The sequence below is a fragment of the Meles meles genome, chromosome 3 (assembly GCF_922984935.1).
Source record: "Meles meles chromosome 3, mMelMel3.1 paternal haplotype, whole genome shotgun sequence".
NCBI classification, from domain to species: domain Eukaryota; kingdom Metazoa; phylum Chordata; class Mammalia; order Carnivora; family Mustelidae; genus Meles; species Meles meles.
The window spans coordinates 91,667,987-91,687,435 of record NC_060068.1 but is presented as its reverse complement, the minus strand read 5'-3'; the positions used below and the strand labels follow the sequence as shown (position 1 = coordinate 91,687,435).

The following is a 19,449-nucleotide window of genomic DNA, read 5'->3' as shown; positions in this document are numbered from 1 at the left end:
ATAGTTTGGTGATTTATATGTTTGGAAAAGTATAGGATGCTCTAACTTAACATTTACCAGTAAGTGTAATAAAAATTAAGATAATGGATTTTCCAATTCTAGACAGATATTTTAGTCCCATATTCTTAGAAAGGACTTGATTTACTAAGAAAAATATTGAAGTTCACTGTAGTTCTAAGTAAAGCTTACATGTTTTTTGGAGTGTTTTTTTTCCTTCAGATAATATCCCTTCTGATTAGATTGGCTGTTTGCTTCTCTTTTATAGCATTGTTCCCTAGGATGATAACCAATTTTAGATCCTTAACTTTTTAATGGTATTGCTGCTTGTTGTACAATAGTATTGAGCTAATTATCACTACGTTATTTTGACTATCATGAAACATACGATTAAATAATTTGATTTTGCTCTCTAAAATATTCTGCATGTATTTGAGAATATGCTGAATTTACTTAATAAGTAGTCATTGTACCTCTTTCAAGCATATGCATAAGATAAGAGAGGACAAAGCTCTGACTGATCAGCTGGTGAAGATAGGAGGCCTTTTAGATTCCAACAGTTTATTGCTTACTTTGGATAAAGGAAAGAAATTAGATACATTGGTACCAACTCCTTGTGATTTTTGTTCCACATACCAAAAAGAATGACCAAAGCAATATGGGTTGAATGACTCAGGTGCAAATTGTGGGATGCCCCATTGCTAAGGAGCCACTTCTAGACCGTAACTAAATGGTTTTATTTTCTGCAGCTCTGTTTTGAGGGGGATGGGTCAGAAAACTTAAATCTCATCAGAACACAGGAGGTGAGAGGTGAGCAGGAGGTTGTCTTGTAGAAGTTCCTTACAGGCTTTGCATTTCTTGTTTTCCAGGAGGATTGTAATATGTTCTGCTGATACTCCTGTTAGTTGAGGTTCAAGCCTTTTGTCGCCTATGTAGATACGTGCAGAGTCACCAGGGGGATTTGGCAAAGCTCTTTCCCTACATCTGTAAGCACAGGCCATTAAAATTACTGAATTAAAATAGAAATGAAATTTTTTAATAGAAATTTTATCTAAAAGATTGCATTTCTGACTGGTTTCTGATGCCTAAAATTACTATAAACCCGGTGTTTAGTGGAAATAATGTACTTTTATCTGGAATAAGAAAAAGCATTCTAGAGTTTGCTACTGACAACTAGTCATTCATGTGTACTTTCATCTCATTTTTATTTAAATTAAATGGCCATATAGACTCAGCTGGATTTCTCTTAGACCTTCTGGAAAAACAAACAAAAAAGCTGAAGGTAACCCTGGAAATGGTTCTGCCTCAACCTGGGTGGCAGAGGCCAATTGCATCCCAGTGTGAAAGTGAGGTTTGTAAATATCAGTACATATTAGGAAAGCAGCCTGACAAGCATTGCGGTTTGTATGTTCCTGCTTTAAATGCCCCAAAACCATAATGGGTAGAACTGGCAGAACCCAGAAATCTGATTCTTTTGTATTTCTTAGTATATTGCTTTATATGTTATACTCAGTGACAGTCTTGTCACTATTTTAAAAAAACTGAGTGTTGTAACATACTAGTATACGAAAAAGGTGTAAGTAGAAAATGTCAGAATGCAGTGCGGGCATTAGACTAAGTTCTGTTTCAAGAGAAACAAATATTTTAGGTGTGTATATGCGTTCACAGCAGTAGGCAGCGGTCCTTGATACTGTACATTCTGTCTTAAAAAGTTTGAAACATGATAAATGACGTAATTATTTCACATCTCATTGAAAATGACATGAAAACTGTAATTAAAAACTGACCTAAAAACTGAAATGTATTACTGTGTCGATCTAGTTGACTACTGAAATCTGTTTTTTGTGAACGAATCTGTTGATATTTCTTTGCAGTTAGCTTCTGGAATTTATAATTTTGCCTGCTCTCTGTGGAATCACCATACAGACACATTCCTTCAGCATGTTTCTTCTGGCAGTGAAGCTGCAGTTCTAAGTTCACTAGAGCGAACTCTGCTGTCATTGAAAGGTACTATTAAACTTGATATGTTCATTTTGGAAATGACATACCTCAAAAGAGTCAACACATAGTTCCTCTGATGGATTATCTGCTCCCACTTGCCCTGGGAGAGTAAATGGTTAATTAGTCTCTCCCTCACAAACAATGCCTTATTTGTTGTTGGTTTTTCTTTTGTGAGAATGACCTTTCCTCTAATTTGTGAAAGTGTGGGATAGTTTTATGTTATAGCCACATTTCTGGGGTCTCAGGGCTCTGACTATGTTCCTTTCGAATACTTCAATTTTTTTTTGCTTCTACTTTACACTTCTCTTTCTGGGCTCCTATCCTTATTGTTGCTGTGCTAACTTCACTAAACTTCATTCCTCAGGTGTTAGTTGAGCTCTATCTCCCAGGTCTGTTTTTCATGAGAACTCAGCTTTTTTGTTTGTACCTCAGGCTCCCTTGGATTTTAGAAGGTGCTTAATGGCATGCCATCTTGGCCTGTGTTTTCCTATGCTTTGCTTCTAGGTCTCCCTTAGCCTAAATTTCTGTTTTACCTTCCCTGAGGTGGTTACCTTGACAGATGTGTTCTGAGATTCTTTTCCTTTATAAAACACTCACAGTTGGCTCATTCTCTTTGTCTTCCAGTCTCTCTTTTCTTCTGGCACTTCAGCTTTTTTAGTTTTTGTTTCTTAGTTTGGTCTCAGGCAGCCTTTAGTTCTCTTACTGTGGCTCATTTTGCATCCTTTGGCTTTACTGATAAGCCCTTTTACCATAGTCCCCTTAGTACCTTAGGATGCCATTCTCCACTTTGGCACTGTTCTCATGCATCACTTAACATTGATCAAACAGTGGATGCACAGACTTCAAACTGTTCAGCACATTCTGGTGAACTACCTTGTAGACCAAAAGCATGAATGATTTAAGGGACTGTTGACAAGTAAAATTCATTGTACAGGTGGTTATTATGTAAATGAGTGGAGATGGTTTTGTCAACATCGTTGAGAAAGAAATTAAAAGGCTTTAGAGAGAGAAACGGTTATCCAGAAAGAATTAGAGAAACTGGTGTAAGGTTATGTGTACAAAACTTTTGTAAATTCTGTATGTAATGATTAAGGAATTTTCACTAGTGCTTTTGATTGTGGTTTTCTTACCTTACTGATTTCAAAGAGTAACTTTGACAAAAAGGATGCAGCACTACTCTACATTAGCCTGAGCTTAGCCTTTCAATACTTCCCTGTCTCGGAGTCTACACCATAGCATTTCTAAGGTATCTTGACCCGGAAAAAATCCCATAGCGTTTCCTTTTAAAATATTTGTTCTGCCCAGCTGTAAATTTCTGTGACTTGAGCAATACTTAAGACTACATTTTTTGTTATGTGTAATCTGAGTCTATACCTGTGTGCACTTAGACATGTGTGTGTGTGTGTGTGTGTGTGTGTGTGTGTGTGTATACACACATACACATTATTTCAGTAAATTGGTTAGGTGTTTGACACTAGGTAGACATAATAAAATTGCTACACAAATACATGTAAAATGACATGTGACCTTGGTCTTAAAATATTATGGTAACTGACAGTGTGGTCAGAAAGGACTGCTGAGAAAGTGATGTTTGAACCAGAATCATCATAGGGTAAGTGGAAGTTAACCAAATGATCAAAGGGAAAAGAAAGGACTATCCCAAGTGATGTGGAACAAGTACTTTTAGGGGAACAAATGAATCCAGAATAAGGGACTCAATTTGTATCCTTTTTTTTCCCATGATGATGCAGTAACTTTTGAGTTGCCTATAACTGTACTATGGAACTGATAGTTTTGTAGACAGTTGCGTTCTAAACCTTTTTTGTTTTTAAACCGTTACCCCCCTCTAAACCCATTTTTAGTATATGGCCTTTGAGCTTCACATCGTGAACCCTCACTCTCAGTCATAGAGATGGCAGTAGTATCTGTAATGTTTTCTTAAAGTGGTGTGACTTGAATTTTATAGTCTCTGGTGCTGCCGTCATCTTTGTGTTACTGATATGTGCTGTTTTGCATGTATTAATTAAGTGAATTCTGTCATAAACCATGAAAACTTACTAACCGTAGTTTACAGACAGGGACTGTGAGATCTAGAAAAGTTGTCCAAAGTAATACAGTTGTAGACACTGGAGGTAGGATTTAAATATAGATCTGACTTCTAGTCATTTATCCTGCTTCTCTCCCTGTGTACACCAGTTACTCATAAAATGTGATGTTTGTTTATACTTGAGCACTGTAGTCTATTTCAGATTTAGAAATAGTTCAGCTTCTATATCCTTTATAGGAGATACTGTATTTTCATTAATGTAGTCTAAAACTTAATGAAGCTTTTTGGTCACTGTTGAGACATATTTCATGGTTATTGAATAGAGATAACTTTCTCAGTTTCAACTTAAAGGGGTTATTGCAGATGAGAAGTACTGACAGTTATAGCAATTAAATTAAATTTTGCAGTACAGTTTTAGAAACAGTAGTAGTTAAGATATGTGAGAAGAGCATAGCTTTTGAGTCACAAAGACTTTGTTGTCATTCTGTCTTTCCTACTTGGAAGGGAACCAGTGATCAGGGATTACCTTTCTTTATTATATGAAAGGATAAAGTTAGAGTAACCCCCAATCCTGATGAGGCTTTGAAATTCTGAGTCTTTGTTATGATTATGATTGTGATAGGTTAAAATATGAGGCATTTAGATGCAATAAAGCTCAATTTTACTTTTCAGTGCTGCGTAAATTAACTGTTAATGGATTTGTGGAACCTCATAAGAATATGGAGGTGATGGTAAGTGAAAGCAGTTACTGATTCTTTTTGGCTTTGGGAAAGTGCTTTGTATTTTCCTGAATGTTTTAAAGCGTATTCTTTTTACTTGGCATTCATTGATTAAGTGACCTTTATTAAGTGACCTTTTACCATTTGGTATGTTATACTATACTTTTTAGATATACGGCCTTTTCTTCAGAAAAGCAGCTCCTTCGTGAAGGGGAGGAAGTAAGCCTAGGACAGTACTCGAGTGCCATGATACATTGAGAGTGTTATTTATAATTTGAATTGAGGTGAACTTCTTGAATTTGAATACTGTTACTACATTTCTATGTCCATTGTGGACCTAGATATTTAAAATGAATTCTTTTGTTTGATCATAACATTTATGTGTGCTCTTTGCAGTCAACTGAAAATATATATACTATATTAACTATATATATATATAGTTAAGCCCAACATTTGTGATGTATATTTATTGTTTGTATGGCATCATCTACTATTTCTGTCTACTAGAGTATATAGCTGTATATATTTTATCCTGAGACAAAATGAGATTGTATTACATATTTATTCAGATCTGTGTTAGTTTTCACAGTGAGTTTAAGTCAGCTAAAATGCTTCTTTCCATAGGTTTCTATGGCTTGCTTTCTATAGGTTTCTGTAGGTTACTTTGAGGCGTTGAACAGGAATTGTGAAATATGTATATCTAATTGAGTCTTTGGGTCTGCTTTACCAGATTTTACCAGAGTTACTCTGTTTGTTTGCTTTAAATCTTTAGTGTACTATGGCTGTCATTAAGATTTTGATTGCAATAATGATTCTACTGTTAAAGGAATTTAAAAGCTGTGATTCACATCACTATAGTGTGATGGCTGTTTTGTTCTAAAAAAGTGTTACATGCTAATTTTTTTAAAAGATAAATACAGAAGGAAAGGAAATAAAGTCATTTGAAAACTTGGTATCAAAGATATTGCTAAAATTTGTAAGTATACTTTAAGATATTTTGTACATAGTCTTTCAGATACTCCTCTCTTTTCCTCAGTTTTATGTAAATAAGACCCATATGCTGTTTCTTGACTTGCTTTTTCTTAAACTTAGTATGTCATTTTTCTCATGGGTATTTTTCTCATGTCAGTAATATAGGTTATGTTTTTAATGATTCTTGCGATTACTGGGAGTGAGCTAGTTTTTAAAAAGTGATAATGTTAATAGAGGATTCCTCTAACCTACCTGCCCAGCTATCCTTTGTAGCTAGGACTTAAATATAGTATTTAAGAGACTCATTTACTCATTGCAAAGTAATGATAAAACTGAGGGTTGCTGGGGGGTGGGAGGGGAAGGATAGGGTGGCTGGATGATGGACATTAGGGAGGGTATGTGCTATGGTGAGTGCTGTGAAATGTGTAAGACTGATGAATCACAGACCTGTACCCCTGGGGTAAATAATACATTATATATTAATAAAAATAATTAAAAAAAAAGAAAAGTAATGATAATAACTACCAAAAAAATAATTCCTAGTTATTCACTGATGGTATATAGGTTGTCTCCAGTTTTTAATTGTTATTCAGTGATGTCAGAATGAACATTGGATATATAATGTGTCATTGTGTACTTTTCTGACGCCCTCTCCAGGCTAAATTACTAGAATTGGAAATGGTTGATTGAAGTATAGGCACATTGATAACATTGATTCATATTATCAAATTGCCAAAATATATATCAAAAATCAGCCGTAATTTTAATACTGATATATTTTAACTATTAATATTTATTGCCATACTGCCATAAAACACTTCCAGAAACCATTTAGGCAGCTTCTCCTAAATTCCTGCACCGGAATGCATTAAGTTGCATAAATTCACTCACTTTCCATTCCAGAGCTTGAAATAATTTCTGCCAATAGTAAATGCTCAGTAGTTATTGGTAAAATGAATGAATATGTGATAGAGTAGAAACAGTAGGTCAGAAGACTAAGTAATTATTTTTATATGCAGTATGATTCTGAATATCCTAAATTATATAACTGACAGTTTGTGTTTATCAGTGTTTTTTTTTTTTAATAAAAATAAATCGATTTGAATCACATTCCCGTAAAGTGGAATAGTGGTTTTTAGTGGAAACGCTCAATGTTCTGTGAGTTTTTGGCTTTCCCTTGAGTCTTTCTTCTGTATGCTGAAACAGTATGTCAGGTTTTACTTAGTTCAATGCTGTTTTGTAGCAGTTAGGGTATATTGTCTTGTTGAAAACAAAACAGAATTTTAACAAGTTAAGGGTGGTTTCTCAAATAACATAAAGATCTTAAAAGTAACATGGTACTTAAAAGATGCTTTAGAAGCGCTGTATGATAATGGTGAGATTTTGGTTTCGGTAGGCAGATAGATTTGGATTTGAATCTTGACTTGGCCTTTTCCTGATAGTGTGGCCTCCATCTGTTTACTTATCTACCCTGATACTCAGTGTCTTTTTTTTTTTTCTTTATAATGTGAAGATGAGATAATGGTGCCTACTTCATTGGATATGTAAGGATTAAGGGAGACAATGATTTTTTTGTAAAAGTTTCAGCTAATTAAAGTGCTCTATGAATGACCAGTTCATGGTTAGAGTTACTGTGTTATTATATAACATAAATCATAAGCTGTAACTTAGTTTACTTGGACTGAAGATTCATCAGCTGGCTATAATTCTGTAAATTCCTGATTCTCTTGATCACCTTACTGAAGTTGATGACTTTTTTTTTTTTTTAATTTTCAGCGTAACCGTATTCATTGTTTTTCTCCTAAAAACAGTGCTCCATGCAGTACGTGCCCTCCCTATTACCCACCACCTGGTTCTTCAACCTCCCACCCCCACCCCTTCAAAACTGTCTGGTTGTTTTTCAGAGTCCATAGTCTCTCATGGTTCATCTCCCCTTCCAGTTTGAAGTTGATGACTTTTATGATTTTCTACTTTCCTTGGAGAATCCCATTTGATAAATTAACATGAATTTAAAAGGAATAGTATAAAATTCTTTCTATGTTATCATTACTTTAAGGGATCATTAGACTACTGTATAAATTTAAAATACATATGGGATCTCAATGATCTTACTTTTCCTGTAATGAAACATTTTGCTCTTCCATCACCCTAAGAATTACTTTTTTGTTAGTTATCATTACTTTTCAGTTATTCTCAACTGTGGTTAAAAAGACTGAAATAGTGTGACAAGTGTAAGATGATGGAATTCCCGAAGGATGAAGCAATAGAGAAATTGTCATCTTTCAGTTTCCTTATTGAGGTGTACAGTGTATTCCATCATCTTTAAGAAGGAATAAAAGAAGACTGGAAGCACTCTTTTTTTATTCTACTTTCATTCAGCTTTTGTTTATCACACTGAGAATTCAGAATTTTTCATTTTTTGCCCAAAATGACAGAGAAAAAAATTGACAAGAGGAAGAGGTTTCATAATTTTCACATGAATCAGATGATGGATGCTCTCAGAAAGACTGAGAGCAGCGTTCTAGGCCCTGATGGTGATGGTGAAATTGTCTAAGTGAAATCTGTTTCTGAGTCATCAGATGATGATATCCTTGTTGAATTGTCCCAAAGTCAAGAATGGATGAGTGGACAATATATTCCTAAGGACAAAGAGGAAAAATAACACTATTCTAGTTAGCTATTCATCACGAAGGCCTTCACCATGTAGTTATTTTGTGCAAAAACCTGGACCATCCTATTTATTATAAGTGCATGTGACGTCTTTTATGATGTTTATACACCAAAATTTTTTGATCCCAAAAATCTGTGATGTTTGAATTCTTAAAAATTTTAATAAAGTTGTTTTTTACTATCCCTTTATATCTGTAAACTTTATAACATTTCTTAAAAGACATATTAACAAATAAGGGTTGTTTAGATATTTACCAGATCATAAATGGTGACACTTGTCTTCTCTTATATCTGAAGGGTAATAAATTTGATACTTGAGCTTAAGAACTTCTACTTTAAATAATTAGTACCATTTATTCATATATTCCTGGATTCTGGGATAGAGTAATAAAAACACAGTGAATTTCACACTCTTCAGGGAGTGTACATTCTAGTGGGAGCAGACAGAAAATAGACAAACAGTATACCAGGGGATTAGAAGAGCTGTGAAGAAGAAAATCATTGAGGAGAATAGAGATTATTTATTAAATAGAATGCTAAAGTCATGTTTTATTTATTGCAAAGTGATTTAGGTAACTGAAATGAGACATTGAAGAGATGAAATATTGTATTTTCTAATGGAAGACTTGTTAATAGTAGAGTATTTTTATTTTATCTCATTTTAACTTTTTAAAATGATGTGATAGATACATTTTAGTATTTTTGAAAAAGTGTAAGGGAGATGTTTACAATAATAAATTGAGGCCTTAAAACATTTTTTTTCTAGGGTTTTTTACATGGAATATTTGACCGTCTGAAGCAATTTCTGGAATGCAGTAAGTACTCCTTTGACAATAGATTTTATTTGTAGAATCCTTATTCATAATTTTGCTATGCTTTCATATCTGAAGAGGCTAAACTCTTCCATCTTGATTATTAATCCTCAGAGGTTGAATTGGGAGCTCAGCTTTGTCTTCATACACCGCCTTATCCTGAGTATTAAGGAAGTTTTTTGTTTTGTTTTTTTTTAACAGTCTATGTTGTGTCCTGTTTCTTTGTAGATACTTTTACTGTTACTCCTCTTTTCCATGCATACATCCACAGTGGTCATGTATTTAATACTCATTAAATGTAGCTCCTGGGCCACATGCTCCAGAAACTTTGTATAGATTCTGTGTGTGTGTGTGTGTGTGTGTGTGTGTGTGTAGTTCATTTTACATGTGGGTATGGTATAGATTACCTTAAATGGTACTTGAATTTTGTAAATTTCTTGTAGATTAATCTTCATGGCTTATCTTGAGGACACTCTGTCATCCACACAAGAGAATTCAGCGTTTATATTGGTGTTATGTTATACTCGTGGTCTGTTTATTATCCTTTTCCCTGTGATTGTAAGCACCTTTGCTGCCCGTGCACACACCTGCAAACACAGAGTACACATACATGTGCTTTCATGAGCACATACACATGTGTATATCCTCTGTGTGTGTTTACATGCATGTGTACTTGGGGACTTCATAGTGTGAGGAGATATTTTAGTGTATAAACTTTTAGAGAGTTGTTGATTGTTTTATGTCAGTCGTTTTCAGCTTAGTAAAAACATTGTTGAGCCTTAAGCCAGGCGCTGTTCTGGGTACTGTACATGCAAAGATGAATAAGACAATTTATATAAAGTAGTTTATTTTTATGACAGTCGTCATTTTCTCTGGTCACCCTGTGGAGAAGCACAGGGAAGAATAGGAGTCTTCCCTGGAGAGGAAAATGATGTAAATGATGAGATGAATAGGAAGAGTATGATTATAGAGAGTAGTTGATGGGCTGGTGGACATTATTCTGAATGTACACAATTAATTATGTCAGGGAAATTATTTGAAGAAAATGGTCAGAAAATACAGGAAAAATAATGAGTATGTTACTCTTTTGAGTGCTTTGTTTTTACTAATTTTGCTTCTAAATTTCAACTATGACTAATACTGATTTTGAAAATGTGATTGGTAATTCATGGATAAAATTGCTACTACCCTTTTACTTTAACATGGGCTCAGTTTATATTTTAGGATTGATTTTGTGAAACATGGTACCAGGGATTACTGTGTCTGTTAAGAGTAATTCTTTTAAAAAACTCGATGATTAATTTTTTAGAGTTGGGAAAGCACAGTAATGCGTTTATAATGCAAAACATGCAAAAATATATCTGACAGTATTTTTGTGAAAAGTTTTGTCATTGTTTTGATTGTGAATTTATGGAGTATTATAAACTTGTACTAATACTTGAATTGTGCTTTTAACAGGTAGAAATATAGGTACAGATAACGTATGTAGAGATAGATTGGAAAAGACCATCATTCTTTTTACTAAAGTGGTAAGTTTTCTTTTTATCTTAAGTTTATGTTTTTTTAAATAAAATACATGTACTCAGATTTATGAAGGAAAATGGTGTGAGCATACGTTCTTTAGTGTAAAGTAACTTACTTTCTGTTTCTAGCAAAGTTAAACTGTATTAAAGTATTTAGCATGCATGTTATAATTAAATTTATATGCCATATATCAGTTAAAAGTCACTTTGTTGTGAAAAAAAATCCTAATAAATATTAGAGAGGTTCATTCCTCTGAAGTTTCTTATTCTGATTCTTATCCTGAAGCCTACAGGATAAAAGCAGAGATAAAGAAGGTACCAATTGCAGCTGAGCAGGAACTGGATCATGTATAACAGGCAGTGTAATATCAAGAAGTCAATGTATTTAGAATGACAGATTATCATCATCACTATCAAACATCTTTTGAATAGAATTAAATGGGTGCACTGTGCTAGGCAATGTATATAAATTTCTGATAAAACTAAGTTTTATAGAAACTGATTTTTATGAAATTTTGGCCTGGGGGTGGTTGGGAAAAGTACTTACAGTTGGGAGGACCTGGTTTGAGGACTGCATTGCAGTAAAACCATGGTTGAAGACACGTAGCAGTATCTAAACTTGTAGCCTATTTTCTCTTTTTTCCTGAAGTTTCATTAATAGGATTAAGGTCGTCTGTTCTCCTGAGAGTGGAGAAAAGGAGTAGAAATGAGCTGTTCTTAATGTTTTTGGTTACGTGTCATTACCTTTAGTTTTAGTTCTCTTTATTTCCCACAGTTAGGTTTTAAATAGCCTCAACGGCAAAAGCCCATCTAATCTTCCAAGATCCAGCAAGGAATTGACTCAGGTATTTTAAGTTAAAAACCAAAAATACACAAAGCAAAGTAAAATGACATGATGTGGTTAGTCACTGGATCTGTGCATTGCTTATAAATAATTTCATTTATGAAATTCATATTTAAAATGTCTGACTTTATTAAAGCTTTAAAAATTGGAATATTTCAAACATACCTCCAAATAGAATTTAATAACTTTGAGTCCCCTTGAGGTCATCACTTAGCTTCAGGAATTATCAACATTTGTTGAGGGTTGGCTCTGTTTTATCTGTACACTTCCTCTCCCTCTCCTCTTTGCTGGTTTTTTAAAAGCAAATCTCAGATATCCTATAAGTATTATCTGTAAATATTTGAATATGTATCCTTAAGTGATGAGGGGTTTAAAATCTAACACATTTAAAAAGTAGGAATGACTTATTATCCTCTTTTGAGCCAGTTTTTAGTATTTCTCAAAATTTTTATGGTTGTTTTGTTGGAATCAGGATTCAGTAGTGTCAGTCCTCTTTTGTTGTTGGTGTTGGTATTTATTTGCCGAGGTAATACACAATTTCCTTCTCAGGTTTTTCCCTGTTTTGCATTTGGCTCTTTCCATCCTATTGTATCATGTTCCTTTGTCTCTATACCCTTCCTCTTCCATACTTCTTATAAATTTGTAGTTAGATATAGAGGCTTGATCGTATTCGAACTTTATTTTATGGAGGAGGGCAAGGATGGTGGGAGTACTTTACAAGAGTACTGTGTATTTCATATTGTATCACATTGGGAGATATGGTGTCTGTCTACAATGCTGAGGGAGAGCTATCCATTATAAGGAACTTTAGTAGCCTTTCCCTGTTGATCATTTTAGAAGCTACTGATGATCATAGCTAGATCTGTTATTATATAACCTCTTGATAGGAGGTTATATAATGACGGCGTTCTATTATTTTGTTGGCATTTATTAGCCAGAATTCCTTTATAAAGAAGAAATCTCCCTCATCAACTGTTTGATAATTGAAATGTAGTTTCACTTTTTGCCTTTATTACTTTTTCAAGTCCTGTCTTTTGTATACTTACACTTTTTGTTTCATATTCACCCATTGTTACTGAATTAAGTATGAAATGGATCGATTTTGGACCCTGGACTAGAAATGCTAGAAATTTCTTGACATGAGATACCGTCTGTCATAATCCACATTATAGGATGTATCCCAAGAAATAAGGTGCACGTGTATTACACGCAAAACTGGGTGTACGTAGATTGTCCACCAAGGTTCAAATCTTGCCAGATGTATATTAGCAAAGTTATAAGATGTACTTATGGATCATTATATTCCCAAATGAGCTTGGAGAAAATACATTTTAATTTTTTTCTTTATAGCTTTTGGACTTCTTGGATCAGCATCCGTTTTCATTTACTCCTCTAATTCAGAGATCATTGGAATTTTCTGTAAGCTATGTATTTACAGAAGTTGGTGAAGGCGTTACATTCGAACGATTCATTGTTCAATGCATGAATCTTATTAAGATGATTGTTAAAAATTATGCTTATAAGCCATCTAAAAATTTTGAAGGTAATGCCTTACTGGCAGTTTTTTTTCCCCTCATTATTTCAAATGTGAAGTAATTGCTATTTTTATGTATTTGAAATTCATTTATTTAAGTGTGAAAAGTAAAATGTTGCTTGCTCATGAACTAGAGATAAGGATTAGAGTTTAATATGTGAGTGCCAGCTTTAAAAGCTATAGAATGCATTAGTAATCTATCTTTCGTAGCATAGTAAAAGATCAGTTGAAGCTTTGGGACTTTAAGAATTAAGTACTCCAATAACCACTGCAGTTTATGTTGTAAGCTGTATTTATTTGTACAATTACAATTTTTCTCTAACTTCAGTGAGTTTACTTTTAGACATTAGAATTCATACACGTGCATGTATACCAAGATGAATGAGGAGTTCTTATAGGAGAAAGAAAGACATATGTATCTAAGTCACTCCAATATGGTACGATAATATAGCAGGGGGTGTACAGGCTGTAGTGGGATGGGAGGACAGCTGCAAGACTGATGTGTGTGGTGTGAATAAAGAACTGTCTTCAAAATTTGCCCTTAAGAAAAATGAAAATTTATACACCACTTTATATTCTCCCTCAAGAGTGTATTTTTAAATTTATTTAAGTTATTTAATCCAACTTTGGTAGAATCTTTGTATGATTAACTTGGAAATTTTATTTTTCTAGATAGCAGCCCTGAAACTCTAGAAGCTCATAAGATTAAGATGGCATTCTTCACATATCCCACTTTGACAGAGATATGTAGAAGATTAGTCTCTCATTATTTTCTGCTAACTGAAGAGGAACTAACAATGTGGGAAGAAGACCCCGAAGGCTTCAGTAAGTTTCAGTTTTTCAGTTTTTGCCTGGCTTTTCTCCTCCTTCCCTAAATACATATCATCTATTGGAATAACAACATTGTATTTTAATATAGCATTTTTGATCTGAGAATCTTTGCTTTTAAAAGTTAACATGTCCTTTGTTACCTTTTAAAACAAATTGAGAAGGAGAAGATGAATGATTTTTTCAAATATATCGGGTTTTCTCCAGAAAGAGACCTTTTAAAATTTTTAGATGTTCCTATGAACATATGATATAGTTTAAAACAAAAATGTAAAATAAACTATCTGTCTCTGTTACCAGGTCAGATTGTACGTTGTGATTCATTCCGTCTTATTTTTTATTAGTAGATATTATTTTTCAAAAAGAAATTTGGGAAATTTCTGAATTACTAAATAGATCACCTATTTAAATTTTAAGATGAATTTTTTTGTTGATTGAAATATTTTTCTAGGAGATCCTTTTTATCCATATGAATTTAATAGAATAAAACTATCAAGGTTCTTGCTACAGAAAATCAAGAAATCGTGTGCCTAATAAAGTTTCCTCTGTGTGTGAATAGAGTGCCTGTGTGTGAATTACTTAAGCCGTCCTCAGACATAGGCTAAATTTTAGACTCTCCTCATCCCTTTGACTGGGTGACTTTGTGTAGTTCTGTTCATATATTTTCTAAGATTTTAAGAATGCCTCAGATGTTTTGGAAAACTCCTCCCTCTTTTTGTTCTTTACAAATAATTTTAGTTCATTTAGAAAATACAGCATTTTTGGGGCGCCTGGGTGGCTCAGTGGGTTAAAGCTTCTCTGCCTTCTGCTCAGGTCACGATCCCAGGGTCCTGGGATCGAGCCCCGAATCGGGCTCTCTGCTCAGCGGGGAGCCTGCTTCCCCCTCTCTCTCTGCCTGCCTCTCTGCCTACTTGTGATCTCTGTCTGTCAAATAAATAAATAAAAATCTTTAAAAAAAAAAGAAAATACAGCATTATACTCTATGTATCCTATATTGTTTTTGCTTTTTCTCTTAGCTAAAACCTTACGTTTCAAATCACTTTCTTCATGCCGTGTGTACAGTAGTATAATATGAAACACTGAATTCCTAGACTTGTAGAAGTCCCTAAAGTGTTTTACTTTTTTAAAATTTAACTTTAAATAGAGAACATTTTAGAAAATGTTATTAATTATTTTAACTTATAAGACATTATTGTATTGAATGAAATAATCTTGGGATTATAGTTATATTCGAGTGCTTACTGGGTGATATCACATACTCTGGAAGTGATGAGCCCTTTGAGCTTTCCTCCATAGAGAATTTTTAATGAAAGTGAGAATGCTTATGTAAGCACTTGATGGGAGACTATCATACACAAATGTGATCTATACTGTATAGTAAAGAAATCTGTGTAAGGCCTTGTGTTTCCAAGGATTTGCTTTCAGTGTTATGTTTAAAACCATTCATAGAAATAAATTGACAGTATTTAAAATCTTTGTATTCCAAACTGAGACTTTGGAAACACCATTATTATGTGGTGAGCATCATTTGTTGTATTTTTAATTGCAGCAGTGGAAGAAACAGGAGGAGATTCTTGGAAATATAGTTTGAGGGTAAGTGATTGAAAGAAAAACTGATAGGGAAATGCTTAATGCTTCTATAACTCTTAGTAGAGAGTGATATTTTGTTTAAGATTCCAAGCGTTAAACCAGATGAATAGGAAACTATAATTGTAGGAATCTGTAATTGAGAGGAAAGTACTTAATTAAATTATGAACTTTAACCTAAATTTTTGTTGTTGTTTATTTGATGGGTTGCAGACTGAATTTTTCTCTATTTTGCAGTCACATTGATGGGAAACTAATTATCAATGCAGAAATAGGGAATGTTTTTGAAAATGAAAATTACTTCTTTTTGGTTAGAATGATTTTCTCCCCTCAAGTATTTCAGTAATTCTGAAGCTTTTTTGATGCATATTTCTTGTACCACTGAGTGTGATTCTCAGAGACCAACCCATTGCTTTTAATTTTAGAATGGTTTCTAAGTCTACATCTTTTGGTGTGGCCAGCATTTGAGGAGAATTAATCAAATGTAGTCTTTGAACTGTTTTTGTATGTGAAAAGTTGTGTTTACATAATTTATACTATTTTTCTAAGAATGTATGTTAATATTTTTTAGTTTTATAAGCTTATGTAGAAAACCAGCAAGAGAGTTAAGTAGAGAAATATTATTGCTTTAAATTAAAAAAAATTAACTGCTTTAATTTTTTAAAACTTTGTTTCATGGAAAATTTCAAACATAGTAAAAAATAGAATAATGTCATGAGCCCTTGTATTCCAGAGCCCCATTTATCAGTTACCAATTCATGGCTAATCGTACTTCATATGAGTACCCCCCAACCCCAACTTGGATTATTTTGAAACAAGTATTTGAGGTGACCTGTCATTTCATCTGTACATAATTCAGTATGTATACAAGATTTGTTTTAAAACATAAAGCATAGCACCTTCAAAATTCATAATTCCTTTGTATTATGAAACATGTGATGACTTGTTACTTGTGCCTGCATGATGGACATTGGGGAGGGTGTGTGCTATGGTGAGCGAGCGCTGTGCATTGTGTAAGACTGAATCACAGACCTGTACTCCTGAAACAAACAATACAGTATATGTTTAAAAAAAGAGAGAAAGGAAATACTATTCTACATGGTGAATTGAATTCGCGGGTTGGAGTTGTTACTTATTGTGTCATTGCTAAGAAAAATATATAATTTTTAATGAATTAGTTCCTGGACAGTCATTTATAGTACTGAATCTGTAATAAATGTGGCTTTAGATTTTTTTTTTTAGCTTAAAGAGTTACTAATTAAAAATGTAAGTTATTTTTTCACTGGAGTTTTACTTTTTGAATGCCTAATGGCAAATGACTGAAATAGGAATCAAATTATAATTTGATTTTCTTCCCCAGTGTATCTATAACAATTATAATCTACTATATGTAAAAACATCAAGAATTGGAAACATGTTTGGAGTTTTAGAATTTTAAGGATGAGTATATTCTTTGCTTTATTATAGAATTGATCAGTACAATATAACATTGTTTTCACTAGAAAATTGGTTTCTTTCCTCTCCAGCCTTGCACTGAAGTACTATTTATAGATATATTCCATGAATATAATCAGACTCTTACTCCTGTACTTCTAGAAATGATGCAAACACTTCAAGGTGAAGTATATTTTATGATACTTTATTAATTTATGTTCAGTTAAAATAGTTTGAGTTCCTGCTTACTATGTGCAGTGCATTTTTTCCTACACCATGTAATGGGCATCTGAGGCAGACCTGAATGTATTCTTTACTGAAGGGGTGGCTTTCAGGATAGAGAACAAGAATGGGCAACTGACAAAGTTGGCCTTGAAATAGGCATTGAAGGTGATAGTTGGATTTTGCTCTTGTAAACATCCTAGCACCATAAGCAAAATAGTAGACAGTCAAGTATGTTGCCTGGGGAAATGGTCTACCTGGAGCATGTTGTGAAAGTCGTGGGAGAAAAAGGCAAAATAACAAATGTTATACTCAGGTTGGTGGCAGTGGGAATGGAAAGAAGGTAATGGATTTAAGAGAATGATGATATGAAATTTTTGACACTTGATCGCTGATTGCAGCTTGTGCATAAGTAATTATTATCAGCTGCGACTTATCATTTCTGACTTTTCCGCTATATTCTAAATTCCAGGAAGAGGGTAGTGATCACATCTGTTTTGTTCACACATTATTCCCAATGTCTGGTATTCTCAGTAACTGTTGATTGACTTTTCGTGACTGACTGTGCTGAGCAAGAGAGAATGACCAAGGGGCGCCTGGGTGGCTCAGTGGGTTAAGCCTCTGCCTTTGTCTCAGGTCATGATCTCAGGGTCCTGGGATTGAGCCCCACATTGGGTTCTCTGCTCAGCGGGGAGCCTGCTCCCTTCTCTCTTTCTACCTGACTCTCTTCTTGTGATTCTCTCAAATAAATAAATAAAATCTTTAAAAAAAAAAGAGAGAGAGAGAGGGACTGGATATGATCCTGAACTGTGGTCTTAATGACAGGGTGGCTGTTATTAGTAGTGGTTGGAGATAGAGTTTTACTTTTGGAGTGTGTGTATAAAGGGCTTTGGGAGAAGAGCAAGTTCAAGGATGGAACCCAAGATTTTCACCTTCAGACATATGAAAAGATGAAGGTCGTGCAGAACAGCCAGGTCAGAGACTCTTGCAGAGGTGTGAGGAACAATATGGGAGTGGATCCTGGAGAGAAGAGCATGTTATTAAAAGTGTCCCGTGATGGAAGAGGCAGAAGGCAGTGGAATCTTCTGAGACAGTATTTGAAATGTTGGGGCAGAAATTACATTGTAAGTGACCAAGGATTGAGCAGGTGACGATCTAAGAAAATAATAGCAAGAAAAGCTTCTGTAGGGAAGGAGATGCCTGATCTTGTTTGTGGTAGTGAGTGGGAAGCTCACTTTTTAGGCTTTTGTTCTCCAAAAAACCCAAAGAGTGTTCTTAAATTATAAACCAGGGGAAAAAACTGTCAGGTTTTACTTTGTTCATCTGTGAAGGTAATTTGAGTGTTACTTGTATTTTCATATGGATTGATTTCTAAGATACAGTTATTCATTAATTTCTTCATGTAGGATTATTGATTCTTACAGTTGATAATACTTGGACTGCCTTGGTTACTTTTTCTTTTGAGTTTAGAACATTATTTCCATTTTTCTTCTATCTGCTATTTTTTTAAACCACTGTAGGAAAATGGATAAGCTATTTAGGTTACACTCTGATAAGTTGTGCAGTGGTAAGGATTTCAGTGGTTTCAGAGTTTAGTTTTCTTTCCAGTTATGGAGCAGTTGGTTTATTTGGGTTGTACTTAATCTTAGACTAGTGAGCTTAAGAATTGGTATTTAACAGCAGAAGAGGGTTCTGATAAACTCGCTAGACATCTTTCTATTCTAAAGAAATAGACTTACTAAGCAAACTGTGTTTTTCATGGCTTAATGACACTCTCCTCTCTGGACAGTGGTAGGAGACTGCCAACCTTTTTTTTTTTTTTTTCTTTAAGACTTTATTTATATTTTGAAAGAGAGAGATCACAAGTAGGCAGAGAGGCAGGCAGAGAGAGAGAGAGGGAGTGGGGAAGCAGGCTCCCTGCTAGGCAGAAAGCCGGATGCGGGACTCGATCCCAGAACCCTGAGATCATGACCCGAGCCGAAGGCAGAGACTTAACCCAATGAACCACCCAGGTGCCCCGAGACTCCAACTTCTTGTTCAGAAGTTCCCACCTGACGTGATGGCTTTCCCTTTCTGTCTGCACTTTTTCTTTTGTTGCCATCTTTTAACGTACTGTCATGACCTGGTTTGTTTATTATGTTCAGAGCTTCTTGTGTGAATGACCTGTGCTGTTCTGTTTTGTTGGTTTGTTTTACTTTTGTGGGATTCATCTTTTTATTTTTTCTTTTAAGAATTCTCTTTTAAATCCAGGTATATAAG

The 19,449-nt window shown here is 34.2% G+C and overlaps 1 protein-coding gene across 4 annotated transcripts in view; it reads left to right on the top strand.

Moving 5' to 3' along the window:
* Positions 1 to 19,449, top strand: part of IPO11 (importin 11) — a 213,336-nt gene that overhangs the window by 53,947 nt on the left and 139,940 nt on the right. For all 4 annotated transcript variants that reach the window (XM_046000578.1, XM_046000580.1, XM_046000579.1 and 1 more), the window contains 8 exons: positions 1,872 to 2,004; positions 4,718 to 4,776; positions 9,173 to 9,221; positions 10,677 to 10,747; positions 12,936 to 13,128; positions 13,792 to 13,944; positions 15,497 to 15,540; positions 17,061 to 17,151. In XM_046000578.1, coding sequence (XP_045856534.1) covers positions 1,872 to 2,004; positions 4,718 to 4,776; positions 9,173 to 9,221; positions 10,677 to 10,747; positions 12,936 to 13,128; positions 13,792 to 13,944; positions 15,497 to 15,540; positions 17,061 to 17,151 — 793 coding nt within the window. The remainder of the gene's footprint in view (positions 1 to 1,871; positions 2,005 to 4,717; positions 4,777 to 9,172; positions 9,222 to 10,676; positions 10,748 to 12,935; positions 13,129 to 13,791; positions 13,945 to 15,496; positions 15,541 to 17,060; positions 17,152 to 19,449) is intronic.